The following is a 15,862-nucleotide window of genomic DNA, read 5'->3' as shown; positions in this document are numbered from 1 at the left end:
AAGAAAAAGAAAAAAAAAAAGCAGTACTTTACTCAAACTTACCTTGGCCAAACATAAAAAACTGAACATATAAGAATCTGGCCTGTATACATGGAAGGCGGAGACAAAGTACCACATCATGCTATTACTTCCAGTAACACATAAAGAGCTGCCAAATATCCTAAATCACAGGTTGTAGAAAAGAGCCTTGTCTGTAACTAGAGGCAAGCAAGACTTTACAAATCAACACAAACACAAAAGTGTTGAAATATACAGTAGCAACATTTATTTTAACACTTCTAAAAGGTATCTTTCCATGCCTGATGATTTGATATAAAAATCAAACCCATCATACTTTTCCCATCAGTTTCTCTACATCAAGGGCGATCAGAAATTTGTACAACATGAATATGTTTCTGAAACAGAAATTACAAATTAAATGATAACAAAAATACACAAATCAACTGGACCCTAAATGAATTTCTAATGAATTTTCTTCTTTTTCCCATCACCTAGAGCTTCTTTCTTCAGTCTCATTCTGCTCCTTTTCCTTTCTTTGCTTGGCCATGAACTTCTGTTAAAAGCAATTTTCAATATGAAACATTTGTTAGATGTTGTTTGCTATGTGTGCAATCCTAAATGAATCTATATTAATAATCTAAAGCAGTGTCTTAATTAACATTCATTCCTTTCACTAATCATCCTTCTGATGGTCAATGATATGTCAGACAGAGTTTACGGCTTGGGGATTTAGTAGTAGACAAGACTAAAAAGGTATTTCCCCAAGTGCTAACACTGTAATAAAGGAACTGAAGAGAAGAACAATTGAAATCACTGTAGGTGGTAATAATCACTCAAATTATAACAATAATAAAGGAGTGTGGTCATGTGTCTGTTCTTGGATTTGATCCTTAAGCACCACAAAATTAAAACTGTAACTGTGGAACTAGGAAGGTTCATCTTTTTGTACATATAGGATGGAGTTCGCTTTATTTTTGGTTTTGTGAGAAAATTTCTTTCTATGCAGTCCTGAATCACCATATAAACCAGGCTGTCTTCTAACTCACACAGATCTGCTGACCTCTGCCTCTCAAGTGCTGAAACTGAAGGCGTGTGCTACCCAACTGGCTTTGGAGTTTGCTTTCTTAAGCAAAGGCCTTTCTTAGCAGTTAATACTTAATTAGAGACCAAAAGATAGGAAAAACTGGCCACATGAAAGGTTTGGGAGGGGCACAGAAATAGTAATTAAGGCAATGGCAGCTGAGGTCTCAGGTACAAAGTTGCAAACAGTAATGAGAGATTTCAAAGACACAGAAAAGAAGCAGGCCATGCAGCCTTACAGGGCCAGAGTCAGTATGGCTATTATTCCAGGTGCCATATGAAATAGTTGCAAGATTTTAACTTTTTTCCTAAGACAAGGTCTCACTATATGGCCCCATCTAGCTTGAAACTCTGTAGGTAGACCATCCTCAAATTCAAGAGATCTGCCTGCCTCTGCCTCCAGACTGATGGGATTAAAGATGTATGCTACCACATCTGGACTCAGTTGCAAGATTTTAAATGGGGGGTAAAAAGTAGGATATAACAAGTTAAAAGCACACAGAGAAGGTAAAATATGCGAGGGCTTAGACACAGAATTAAACAAGCTGGCTAGAAACCCAAGGCCTGCCACTAACTAGCTTGGATTTTAGAAGTTCAATACAAAGAATACATGAAACAACCTAAGACATCCAGGAGTCAGAATTACTGATTCCCATGGCTAACAGTAACTCTCTGGAGCAGTATCTCCTTAAACATACACACGAAAAAGGAAGGCCTGTGACTCAATCAGTTTAAGAAACACATTTTCTTCTGACTACAAATTTAGAAATCTTAATATGTTAACATGCACAGCGATTTGCAATGGAACATCAGGATAAGCAGAGTCTTATATTTTAAAGGAGGCCCACAAGATACTACTGTTTACAAATCTATTCTAGAGAATGCTATTGCTCCAGGAAAAGAAGTGGGGTTACATACTATGACGTGGAAAACCAGGGATTTTGGACTTAAGAGCAATGAACTGGAATAAATACCTAAGTTCTCACAAAGAAAAAGGAACACACACATTGGGAAGACTCTTTAAATCAAAAGACAGTGGCATTTTTATGTGTTACCTCTGTATTTTGCTTATGACGTTTGCTCTTGCAGTGATTTGCCATTGCTTTTTCATCTGAGTAGAAGAGGGAGCAAATTGGGCAGAAAAACCCAGCCTTTGGAACAAGGAAGTCCAAATCTAGAAAACAAGAAGAAAGAGAATAATCCACCAACAGTATGTCAATCACTTTATCTAAATTCAAAGATTGAACCTAGGGCCTCAAACATGTTAGTTAAGTACTCTACCACTTGGTTATAATCTCCCAGCAGAATATATATCTTTACTTAAGAATATGTAATATGTATTCCAAAGCCTCCAGAGAAGCCAGAATGCTACTGTCCTGCAGGCTGAAGAATCTGAGAACAGAAAACAAACATCTTAGAAATGCCCTATTTAAAGTAGAAGATGGGAAAACAGAATGATGAGCTGCTGAACAACTAAAAGATTCTCGACTCAGCTCAGTGGTCACGGCGAAAGTTTGCTATGGAAGCTTTTTAGCTTGTTTTGCCTAATTGGAATTTATGCTTGGGGAAGTATAAATCAGTTTTTATCATGGCAGCAATTAAAAGTACATGAAAGAAAAAAGGAAGCATACATATCCCAGCCTTCAAGAATGAAATAAAAATATTCATGCCAGATTAAAAAAAAAAAACCTAGATAAGCTGTATTCAAAATACCAAGCAAGGTTAACTTGTTCACTTTTTATTTCAGAGGAACAAGAAAGAAGAGTATCATTTTACTTTACCTCCCGGCACATCAGCTGTCACTGATTTGCCTACAGGAGAGTCTTCGGTCTTCTTGCGTTTTTCATCAGGCTCTGAATCGTTTAATTCAGCTTCTTCAACTAAAGTCATTAAAAAGTTCAAGGAAAAACATGAAGCTATTTAAAATAAATTTGTAGACTTTGTGACGGTAATGTCGGATACTTTCTGATTACTAAAACTAACTTAAAACTCATGGAACTACACCTTAGTTAATAATGATTCCTTGGTCTAAGAAGTAAATGGGTAAATGTTTAGATATATTCAATGGATTTAGAAGAAATAGGGCTAAAGCCATTATATTTATAGCCAACAACAGGGAGGATATTGGATACAATGACAAGTATATATTGTATGACAATGTTCATGTTTCTTATTTGTATCAACTTAAATATTACTAATGCTGTTCAGACATTCTGTTTAATTTACTGGCTGGCTGCCTGGAAGCAAACAAAAAACAGTTAATAGAATACTGTTCTCTGATGCTGTAACATAGTCACAAATACCTCTTGTTCTAGTGTCACTGTTCCAAAACCTCTCTAAATTATGAAGAAAGAAGGATCTTATACACCTGTCTTCTGCCTTTCCAGTTTCTTGGCTGGTTATCTGTGAAACTTCTACCATCATCTCATGTTATGTGGTTTTCTTCCCCACCCAAACTGCCCCTTTACCTCCTTCATTCATTTGGAAGGCTTCTTTGCCTTTTGCTGGTTCTGCCATTACAGCTTTTTGTGAGGGTGATGCTTTCCCAATTCTAACTCTCTTCATTGGTCTTTTAGCTTTAAAAAGAAAGCCTAATTTATTGCTCCAATAACAGTACTTAAATTGCTTTAAATTTAACATATTAAACTATCTAATAATTCTAATATTTGTTCTAAAAACTACCTAAATTTGGGGAGAATTTCTTTTTGTTATATTTCTGAGACAGGAACCTGCTTATGTAGTTGAAGCTGAGTGTTGGATTATAGGTATGTGCCAGCACACCCGGTCAAGAAACCTATTCCTAAATAGAAATCTACTTTATTGCCGGGCGGTGGTGGCGCACGACTTTAATCCCAGCACTCACTTTAATCTCAGGTCTCAGCAGAGGCAGGCGGATCTCTGTGAGTTCGAGGCCAGCATGGTCTACAAGAGCTAGTTCCAGGACAGGAACCAAAAAACTACAGAGAAACTCTGTCTCGAAAATTTAAAAAAAAAAAAAGAAATCTACTTTATTTTATTTTACTTTATGTGCATTGGTGTTTTGCCTGAATTATGTCTGTGTGAGGGTGTTGGATCCCCTGGAACTGGAGTTACAGACAGTTGTGAGTTGTCGCGTGGGTGTTAGGAATTGAACCCAGGTCCTCTGAAAAAGTAACCAGTGCTCCTAACTGCCAAGAATCTCTCCAGCCCCTTAGAATTTTAAAAAGCAGTTCATTCAAAATGTTTCCATTTGTGTTCTGAACAATTATTCCTTCCTATTCTTTTCGCAGAGTGGCTATACATTTTCCCCTGAATTGTTATCAATCCAGTGAGATGTTCCTAGTATTCCATTATTAGTCTGGTTAAAATTTTCAAGGTTTTTCTTTTTTTGTTATTGTTTTGCCTCCCTCCACTCCCCATCCAAGACAAGGGTTCTCTGTATAACGGCCTTGGCTGTCCTGAAATTTGCTTTATAGACCAGGCTGGCCTTGAACCCAGAGAGACTCACCTGCCTCTGCTGAGAGCTGAGATTAAAGGCATGCAGCACACAAGACCTAGCTTTCTTTCTTTTTTAAAAACTTTGCAAAGTAGATATTCATTAATACATTGAATAATTTCATTTGTAACATCTAAGGAAACAAAATAAACTACTATTTGAATTCACCCATAAAGGTGACTTGAATAACAGTGTGTCAACTGGGTTCATAGTTTTCTTAATGGAAACTATTTTTGTCTCTCTCATGTCCTGCAAGCAAGTAAGCTGCTCTATTATTCCAAACAACCAAAATATTACACTATGCCAGATGTGACTCTCACCTGTAATCTTGGCACCTGGGAGGCAAGAATATCGCATGTTCAAGGCAACATTTTGAGTTCCAGGCCAAAAAGGGCTACAGTCAGACCTCATCTCAAAAGACCAACATCTGCCAGCTGCGATTGTTCATACCGTTAATTCCAGAACACAAGAAACAGACATAAGCTGATCTCTACAAGCTCAAAACTGCCTGCTCTATATAAGAAATTCCAGGCCACAAAGTGAGACCCTAACTTAAAAGAATATATATAAATAAATAAAGTTGAACAGTACCTCGATAATTTGTTCTCCTGCTTGTTTTATTCTAAACCCAAGTTTAAGCCAGAAGTAGGAGGCAGTGTAATGTGCACACTGTTCTGCTCTTTAAAAGCTTGTTTCCCCATTCATACACACTGTTTTCACTGTGGCTCTGCATTGGCTGCTTCGGTTTGTTTCCTGGTTTTGCCATCCTTTCTTGAGGTATAACAACTTGGGACAACCTGTACTCTGCAAACTAAGATAAATGTGTGCAACCTATACTTGTTCCTATGGAAAATTTGAGTGATTATAACTGCTGGCTTAGCACGATGATATTACTCCTACTGCGACACTGTGTTCAAACCAGTTTTAAATGTAATTTCATGAAACAGAAAAATGAACACTTCAAGTATCTACCTGCCGTAGGTCTTTCAATCATGGTTTTCAGATCTTTTGTAACAGTCTCACTTCCTGGACCTACTTGGGAGAAAGAGTCAAGTTTTGTCTTCTTTGGGTCCACGGCTCTCCTCTTTCTATTTCCTTTTTTATCTGGATGGTGGTCAATTTTGCCTTGTGCTAACTCAACTTTTGAATCATTGTCTCCATCCTCTTCATCTCCAACTTCATCCACAGTAACAAAATTAAGTTCTTCTTTAAGATTTTTAAAATCAGCCAGAGAATCTTCATCCTCTTCAGTTACTTCATCCAAAGTCACTAAATGAAAATCACTTCTGTCATCTTGTATTTCATCTACAGTAACTAAAGTAGAAGGGTCTTCAGGCACCTGGGAAGAAATGAACCCAATAGAGTCCCTTACAGTAGTTCCTTCATCTCTTTTTGAATTCAAAGTAGCAAAAGTTATGTCTGCTGATTCTTCTACTTCTCCAATTTCATCCACAGTTACCAAGCGTTCCTGTTGAAGATCTTGTTCTTCGGCCATGGACAGAACAGTAACATCTTTAGATTCACTGTGGGAAATGCAATCGTCTTGGTCAATTAGTTCATCTAAAGTAAGAAGGGAGTTAGAATTTTTTACCATTTCTTCCATATTGAGCTCTTCTTCATCAATGACTTCATCCACAGTGACTAAAGCTTGTGCAGCTGCATCTTCTTCTTCCCCAATTTCATCTAGCGTTACAAAGGACAGTTCTCCCTCAACACTGTGAGGAACAGAGGTTTCCCCCTTTTTCTTTTTTAAGTTAAGTTCGGGGGAAGGAGAAATTTTGAGAGCTTCTTTTCTTTTTCCCTTTAATGGATTCTGCTTGGCTTGAGAAGGAGTTACTTCTTCTATGACTTCATCCACAGTAACGAATTCATCCAAATTAAATGTAAATAATGGTTCCTGTTGGAAAGTTAAGAATCAGTACAATGAACTTTGACTGACTAGGCATTACTAGTCACAGTAGACTAATATGCAAATCATCCATGAGAATTTCTCTGTAAAGCCATTTTCTAAGACTAAAATAAATTCAATGTTATATTCCAAAGGGTTCCAAAGTGATAAGACTAGTAAGACAGCTCAGTCAGTAAAGGTGCCTGCCACCAAGCCCAACAACCTGAGTTTGATACCAAGAACTAATGGTATAAGGAGAAAAGTGACTCATGCAAATTGTCCTCTAATCTCCATGTAAGAGCACATACATGTGAGATTATGCATATATAGCACACAAATAATTTAAAAAATAATTTACACTTTAAAACATTTAAAGCACTTGTCAAAACACTGACATACAAAGAATCTACTATTCCATACGTTAAGTATCAAGCAAGTGTTTACTTACTAGACTTCTAAAAGCACCTCAAACAAAAAGGTAAATAATTAGCCATATCAATTAGCTTATATATAATATGTATTTTAACTTATAGAATGCTAAGAAAGTTTGAAAGCTTTATATTGATAAAATTATCTGAAAAGATTACTAAAACTTAATAGCTAATATAGCTGTTTTTGAAAAAAATCATTTTAAATCTGGTACCAGAGTAAATAAATTTCCAGTAAGTTTCTGGATTTTGTATGCTGTCAATGACCCACTACTTGTACACACAGCAAGAAAACTATTTAGTCTACCTCAGTGACAACACCAGAATACAACAAGAAGCACTTCACTCCTTATCCTATGCCCTGTGTGCTTCACTCTCAACTTCCATGTTAACTATGAAAAGATAAGTGCAAGTATGTAAGATAGGTGGGCATTGCTATGGAAGGACTGATACAGAGAATGTGGGTATTTTCCTTTTACCTCTTTCGATTTGGAACTTCTACCAGTAGTACTTTTAGAATTCTTAGTGCTCTGCAAAGCCAATGCCTAAAATATTAAGAAATACAGAAAAACAGAGTTTATACCCAGATTATTAATGTTCTTTAAAAAAGAGAAAAGATAATCAGCAAATATCCAAATATGGTCAATTATGCAAATACTTAGCAAGTATATAAAACTAAGTCAATAATTATTTAATGGTATAGGCACAGTCAGTCTCCAAAAGTTAGAGCTAAATTCAGTTTCCGAAGTCTTTGCCCACAATGTCTAAGTAGGTGCTCAGTGAACTGATAAAGCTTCAATTTTAGAGGAATGAGAATGCCAAATCATCATCCTAGGAGCCACTACAGATCTTTCCTTTAAATCAGTTATATTTCTGACCAAATTTTAGTTCAGCTACATTTGTGACCAAGTAAGACTTTCTTTCCAAACATGTGAATAAATGGGTACTTTGAGCTCAACACTCCAAATGTCTACCGGCTTAAATCAATGGAATTGTTTCAGAAAGGGAAACAGGACTTGGGACTAGAGGGAAGAGATGAAACTATGAGCCAAAACTACACTTCCTACTTCACAGCTATAGCAGTAGAACTACGAACTTCAAAGACACATGAGTCATTCTTCTACTCTCCTCACCTTATTGTTGCTGTCATCCCGTTTCATGGAGGGAGGTTTGGTCTCTGTTTCCTGAGACTGTTTTGCTATGTCCTTGTAATCCAGTTTAGAATCCTTGCACTGAAGGGCTGCGATCCTTCCTCTGCTAACACCACTCTGAGTGGGTTTGGATTTACTGTTGCTTTCTGTCAAGTCTGATCTGGTATTTTTAAGCAAACCAAATTCCTTGGCTGAAACTTTCTTTTCAGCAATTATTTGATCTCTAAGCACAGGTTTTGGAAAATTTTTCTGACTTTCAGTTTTTGAAGTTGTATTTTTTGCTTTAGTGGAAGACACCACAGCAGCCTTGATGCTTGTTTTACTATTACATACATTTGATACAGTCGGCACACTAGTTTTACCAGTTTCATCAGGATTACTGCTCTCACCCACTCCTTTATTTGGGTCTGCCTTGATTACAGCACTTTCTACTGGCTTTTCTCTTATTGCTGCTATAATCTTCTCCAATTTTTCTACAAACGTGTCAGCTTCATTCTTCTCAGTTTTCTCTGTTTCTACTTGTAAATCCATTCTGGTTTCCTTAGTATTGAATTCATTTTCCTGCTTGTCATCCATGCTAATTTTTTCAGAAGTATCCTTTTTGCTCAGAACCTTCGCATCCTCAATGTAACCTCCTGGTTCTTGGGTCACAACACAAGCAGATGGCAGTATTTCTGAAACAGTTTCATGTTTGTCCACTTCAGCAATGGCTTCTACTGGGGGTTGTGCAATACCAGAAAATGATTTATCTGCTTCAGATGGAGAATCTTCAAGAATTCCCTTGATGTTCTTTTCTTCTAAGACACTGTCAGATATTGATAATTCTGTTTCAGGATTTGTAACTTCTGTCTCTTCCTTCACAAAGTCACTGGTGTATATCTGCTGATTTAAGGCAGATTCCTCCATATTTTCGCTGAATAACTCAGTTTTAGCTGGAGTGGATGCTACAAGAGGAATTTCTATGCTGACCTCTGCTCCTTGAGCTTCCAGGTCCAGTGTTTCAATTGCAAAGTCAGACTCATACAAGGCTTGTTTGGGTTCTTCCTTACCAAGTTCTTCCTGCTGCACTGAAGTTTCTGTTTCAATATTGCAAGTAGTTTCTTCTTCAATCTCACTAGGTTTAACAGAGGGACTATCGGCTGCTGTTTGTACCTCACTTTCATCAACAGGACTGTTTTTCAAGTCAGGGCTAAAAGTACTTAAAAACAAACAAAAAGAACACAAAACAAACAAAAATCAAACTATGATGAGAATTCAACCATTGTAAATAATCCTGTTGATGCCACTGTAAAGGTTTTCTGATGCACAAATACTAAGCACTGGGAAATCCAGCCAATCAACATTAAACTGGCTAAGATGTTCTGATGGAAATCAGAAGGTGAAAGATCTAAGAGATCATCCATCTTTTTTTAATTCAAAAGAAGTAATAACAAAATTAGGAGTGTTGATATCTTCCTTTTACTTGTGCAAATTAAGTGTTTGGACTTGAAAAGGCTGAACAAAAAGATCTCAAATTATTATTAGGCTCTATAATCATGACATAGCAACTAAACAAAATGTGCACAGTTCTACAATAAAGCTAGTGATCCTTTCATGGAAATTTAAAAATGTACAGATGAATTTTCATAAAAAGAAAATTGGGATTGCTATGGAGAATAATGCCATTTAACAATTTTGCTTCCTTTTTGGGTATAAAAGACCTACTTTTAATTTTCCAAAAAAATGTGCTTATGAATGACAATACTTCAAGGAAACTTTTCTTTAGAAGGACCTCCATAGCTTTTGGAGATTTACAATCATAAGCAAAACTGTTAGAACCACCTTAACATGCACATACAATCTAAATACCCATAAACTGCTCACTCATTTATTATATAATATTTTGACTATTCAGAAGAAATGGAGAAAATGAATGGGCATTAATTATTTTATGTCATGGTCTTCCCAAACCCACAAAGTCTATAATTTTATAATTCAATAACGTTCACAGAAGCAGAACCAAAATAAACTATTTTAAATTGACATTGCACATCAAAAGTTGTCTTGAAAAAAAAGAGTTTTTCTGAAGACTATGTCTAACACAGTCTAAAAATACATTCCCATAATTTTGTTACTAGCAGCGGACTAGAGAAAGACACTAGAAAGTGATCATATCACATTAACACATCATAACAATAGTAACTCGTTTTCTTATTTCCAATAAAGGAAAGGATAAGCTGTCATCTCTGACATGCGTCTCAGAAGATGGCCACATATGCTTTAGTTCACAATACCAGATAATGTCTAGCTCTGTCCTGAGTGTTACTTTTATTTCAAAGATTTGGAAAAGGTGCTAACTGTGCCCCACTGGGGTCTAGTCATTTCATTAAATAAATAAACTGGTTCTCCCAGAAGAATAACTGTAAGTTATGAGAAATTTATAAACACCAAAGAATCATAGATCCTAATAATAATACATTCTAATTTCTGTGTAAAATACGCAGTTTATTGAAATACTTCTATTTGAAATTAACATCTCTAACACTGAAGATTCTAGGGGCTCATATTAGGTGTCCCAAATTCTTGGAACTAAAGTAGAATCTGTGGTCAGAAACAATAGGACAAAGAAATAACCATGACATTCATAGTTACATGGATATTTCTCAAAATACAAACTTTTGAAATTATAAGATTCATATGAATAATAAAGAATAAACTCGAACTCCTGCTTCATTACGGAGTTATATAGTAATCCTAAAAATTGATAAATTGAACTACACAGAAACATTTATGAGGCTGAACAAACACAAAGATTTTTTAATCTCATCTGAAAGATGTTACAAGACTTTCTCATTACCACATTTAAAATTTATAAACACTTATTATCATTCAGCCAAAGAGTAACTATTGCAGCTCTACATTTGAAACAGAACACAGGCCTGTTTGTAAAGATGGTTCAATTTCATACTTCTGTACAATTATTTTACAAATTTATTGTTAATTTGTTTGTATGTATGTGCACACACCCGTGCCTTGAGTTTATGTGCATTATGTTAGTGCAAGAGGACCTCGACGGCCAGAGGACAAACAGCACTGGGCTCCTGGAGCGGGAACCCACAGGCAGTTGTGAGTCTCCATGTGGGTGTTGATAATCAAACCTGGGTTCTTTTCTGCAAGAACAGCAAGTACTCAACTGTTGAGCCACCTTTCCAGCCTCACTGTGTACCAGTCTTTAAGAATTATAGTATTTTTTCTATAGAAATTGTTTTAACAATAACTATCTGTTTATTGGCTAGAATGAAGGAAAGTTTCAAAGTTGATTTAGTTTGGAATGCCGCTGAGAGGTCAAATAAATGACACTAATACCATAAATAAAACGGCAATTTTTGTTTTTCTTTTTAAGAGATTAAAAGAAAACAGTTACATTCTGAGAAACAACACACAAACAATTCCAGAAAGTACACAGGTATCTAATATTCTACTCCCAATCAGACCAATTGAGAATTTCACAAAAGGCATACAATAGAAGTTAGGCATGAGCATAAAGGATGACACCATAACACACATACATCTCAAGACATTTTAGGATGAGATTTAACAATACCAAAATTTAATATTTATTTGAGAATTCCACCAGGTATTTATCAATATTAATGAATAAGGGAAATTTCATCTAGCATCCTTATTTAAAGACTTAATCAAATTGCACATAGGTAGGATATGCATGAGGAGAATGAAGGATAATGTAAGTTATTACTAAACTGTAATGTGAAATATCCTCTAAGCAATCTACAATTAGAATTTACATTAATTAGAAACAAAAGAATCACACTTCAAGATGAACTGGCAAACACCTTTTTAAAAAAACTCAACAAAATTTTTAGTTTTTTATTGTTGTTGTTTTTAAAGCAAAACAAACATGACCACCATTTTTTTGGTGTAAGTTTACTCCAAAAGTAATGTTGTATACTCTGATTATATCCCACATAATTTTATTCTTATTTTTTCTCTGTAATACAAGTCAGAAAAAAGTGAGAGCAAAATTGGAAGTTTTTTAAAAAATCAATTTAACAAGACTAGAAACTATTTGTTAACATGTCAATATTTTAAGTCTTGAAAAGAAGAAAAACAAAATAGACAACAAGCATTGTTTTTGATAAAATCTTATAAAATAGAATACACAAAAACGAATTTTGTGGAAAATCTATTTCTTGTGACCAATAGAGAAAACTGTAGGTCTGTCCATAGGACCTACATGTGACATTGTTATTTATTAAGCTCTCTGTGGACTTGCAAGTGAATACTATTAGTTTAAAAATAAACTTTTAAATTTTTGGTTGTGGGCCTAGCCTTTAACAGCTGAGCCGTTAGGTAGGCGGTGGCGGTGCACACCTTTAATCCTAGCCCTGGGAGGCAGGTCTCTGAGTTCAACACCAGCCTGGTCTACAGAGCTAGTTCCAGGATTGGCTCCATAGCTACTGAGAAACACTGTCTCAAAAAACAAATCAACCAACCAACAAAAGAAAGAAAGATGAACTTTTTTTAAAAGTATGGACTGACATACACAGCAACCCAGAAATATTGCTTATGAGTTACCAATGTATTTTAATATGCTCATGATCATTAACAATCTAGGATAGTCTGATTTTACAAAATGCTAGTTAATAAGAAAATCCATAATAGTTTGTGAATCAATAAATACCTTTTTATTTAAACATTTTCAAATCGCTATTTCAAACGTAGATGACCTTAAAACATAGACTAATAAATAATAGTAATCGATAGTAAACACCATGGCTAAAACAAATCTGTGAGTCAGTAGTTTGAAGAGACTCTAAAAATTAAGTTTTCATAGTAGACACAAAGTAGTACTTTTTTTTTTTCTTGGACAAATGTTCCCATTCCATACTTTAAATGTTCTAAAACTGTACCAACTCTTTAAAAATTACATTGAAAATTATACTTTTAAGTTAATGAAAATTTAAGAGTACGTAAACTGCATTTTACTATTGTGGTACACAACACACTAGCAAAGAGCACGTCACGTTTATCATGGATTAAACTGCTCCAGGGTGTTTACCAAGCATAAAGAAGTGACAATTCTGTATGTAATTCAAATTTATACACGCTCTTTCTCTAAATAGTCAATAAATATAGCTACCAACCAAAACAAACCCTAAGGCCAAACAGAACCCAAAAGTAAGATGACAACAACTTTACACATAAACAAAAGGAACAAGTATGATGGTGCTAGGCTTCCCAGCCTCCTTATTTCCCAGGGAAAAGTGAGGGCAATCTGCCCTTTCTGCAACCACAACCTAGGATACCCATTCCCAGCCCAGACAATCAGAATAGGGAGTCGATTCAAAGCAGGAGGAACTCAGTTTGTTACTGTGTCAGCTTATAAATGTTAAGTGACATCCTGTGATGTGGGGGTACCTCTAACAAATGAGAGGCACCCAAATCCTCCCTCTGATTGGAGGGGCGTCTACCTAGTTTTGTTGTCTGATCCTCGCTCAAACTTGAGCCAGGCTTTTCTCTGTCCTACAGGCCTCGAGGTACAGGCCCTGAGATAATTTGGCCCAATATCTCCCCATTTTGCTTTATATTCCACCCTCTACCCAGGTCACCAAGCCAGAATAGCCCACCAAGGAGAGAGTATGCCCTCAGGAACACCCCTATCTGGAGTTTCAGCCTGGACACCCTCAAACTGAGAGTTCATCCTAAGGATGAGATGTATAGAGTCTACCAAAATGTACTTGAAGGGCCATGTACCTGTTGTATCTGTTTTTGGAATGTTTGCTTCAGCTTTTAGAAAACAAACCAGGTCTCATAGGGCGTCTTGACTATCTAGGATTCTTGTGACTATCCCCAAATTGTCAGCATAGAAGCAACATTCCTCCCCAAGTGCTCTGCAAATTCCTCCCTGTTCCATAAACAGCAAGCCTTTCCTATTTTGTAAGGTTACCCTTGCTAAGGAATAAAGATTTTTATAAATAACATAATGCAGTCTCTGTCTTTTCTAATTCTGTCCAGCCAGTCGGCTCACATAACCAGGAAGAACAATAGTAATCATGAGCTGCCCCACATAGTTGAGGCAGTCCGGTTGCTTCCTGGGCATACATAAAAAGGTATCTACTGGAGGGCATGTCTCCTAAGGACATGAGAACACCCAGGCTCATTAGGGGTAAGATGCCTAGGGTAGAGTGTATCCCTGAAAGCCTCTGCATTTAGGTCTCCCTTTGATCCTCTGAATCTAGACTCCCACAACCCAGCTCCCATGTGCTAAATCACCTAAGTCAAACATCAGGTCAGATCACCATATTTAGGGTTTTGTCATCTAAGAAGTCTGGTTTAGGATCCCTCCCATGCCAGCACTCGACAAGACACACGACACCTTCGGTGGTTGGTGGGGGCTTGCTGATTGGACCTTGGTCTCCACTCTCCTCAAGGGTTAATCTCCCCTTGGGCAGTGGTTATTTTTATTTTCTTGTGTTTGAATTTAAGGGCTGTTCACCATAATCTCTTTCTTTCTTTATTGGTCATCTTGGTCTTCCCCGTTGTCCTGAGGCAGGAATTTTAAGTTACAAGCGGGCAGCCATATAGGCGTTTCCCGTTTGGGAAGAAACATTCATATCCTCAGCCCTGTGTCAAAAAGGGATCTGGGCCCCTTCATTGGGTAGTTGAGAGGATCCTTCCACCTAACCTTTAGGCAGGGCCCCTCGTTGGTAGGGATCTCCAGTGTTTCTGGAATCTATATTGTTCACCTGATTTTTGAAAATTTAATATTGATGGTTAATAAAGCCTTCTGCAGTTGTAGATGGGGGGAGACTTCTCCCCCTTTTTGATTTATAGGCATAGGGTAAGTGTGGCAGTAGGTTCACCACGTAAGAGCTGTCTGAATAGAGTTTGCAGGGTTCTGGGACCTCTTGTAGGGCAAATGCCCAATTATTAGATCATCCATATAAACATATAAGAGGGTATTATCTTTGTCAAAATAAGGAGAGAGGATACTATACAAATATTGTTGGCAAAAGGCCAGACTACTGGCCATTCCCTGTGGAAGAATAGTCCATTCATATCTCTCATCAGGTTGAGAGGAGTTAACTGTAGGAATGGAAAAGGCGAACTTTTCACAATCCTCCTCATGAAAAGGAATTGAAAAGTAGCAGTCCTTTAGATCAATTACAGGTAGGTGAAACTGGGAGGGGATTGTTGGGATTCAAGGTAAGCCCCTAAAAGGGGTCCCTACTAGCTCCATTTGGGAATTAATTGTTCGCAGGTCCTGTAGCATTCTCCAGGTCCCATTAGGTTTACATATCACAAACACAGGACTGTTCCAGGGGCTCATCAAGGGCCTTATCCATCCTTCTCTAAGCAGATTTTTCTGGTGATTTCCTTAAGCATCTTAAGTTCAGGTAATGGCCACTGCTCTACCCATACCAGCTTACCAGGTATTCACCTAATGGGGGGAGGGATCCTGGGGACACTGGCCTCTACTTTTGGGGGTGAATCCAGGTGTCAGGGGTCTGCCTGATGGCACCTTGCTCAGTTTTATCATAAAAGGCTGGGTGGTCAGTGGTAATAACAATATCCATTTGCCTAACAACTCTTGTCCCAGAAGGTCCACAGATAACTCTGGAAAGATCAGAGGCCTAAATTTTCCTTAGTCTCTGTCCGGCCCCACCCAAGTCATGGAACTGGCCATTTCTTGGGACATAGACCTTCTCCCAACCCCCATGATAGGTGGCCCGGTTATGAGATCCCAGCTGGTAGGAACCTTTTCCTTTCTGAGGTACCGTCCTGTCAGCTCCTGTGTCTTTCAAGCATTGAAATCTTTGTCCCTCAATGATCATAGTCA

The 15,862-nt window shown here is 37.1% G+C and overlaps 1 protein-coding gene across 24 annotated transcripts in view; it reads right to left on the bottom strand.

Annotated features, from left to right (window-relative positions):
- Positions 1-242: 242 nt before the first annotated feature.
- The window catches only part of Znf638 (zinc finger protein 638), a 130,796-nt gene continuing 115,176 nt past the window's right edge, over positions 243-15,862 (bottom strand). For 12 of the 24 annotated variants that reach the window (XM_075983632.1, XM_075983629.1, XM_075983630.1 and 9 more), the window contains 7 exons: positions 8,005-9,220; positions 7,351-7,416; positions 5,528-6,452; positions 3,549-3,656; positions 2,862-2,960; positions 2,136-2,254; positions 243-553 (listed from right to left, as the gene is read on the bottom strand). In XM_075983632.1, coding sequence (XP_075839747.1) covers positions 488-553; positions 2,136-2,254; positions 2,862-2,960; positions 3,549-3,656; positions 5,528-6,452; positions 7,351-7,416; positions 8,005-9,220 — 2,599 coding nt within the window. In that variant the 3' untranslated portion in view covers positions 243-487. The remainder of the gene's footprint in view (positions 554-2,135; positions 2,255-2,861; positions 2,961-3,548; positions 3,657-5,527; positions 6,453-7,350; positions 7,417-8,004; positions 9,221-15,862) is intronic. The other 12 variants (XM_075983636.1, XM_075983642.1, XM_075983631.1 and 9 more) reach the window with 1 other exon arrangement.

This window comes from Microtus pennsylvanicus, chromosome 8 (assembly GCF_037038515.1).
Source record: "Microtus pennsylvanicus isolate mMicPen1 chromosome 8, mMicPen1.hap1, whole genome shotgun sequence".
Classification (NCBI taxonomy): Eukaryota; Metazoa; Chordata; class Mammalia; order Rodentia; family Cricetidae; genus Microtus; species Microtus pennsylvanicus.
This window is presented reverse-complemented; position numbering and strand designations above follow the sequence as displayed.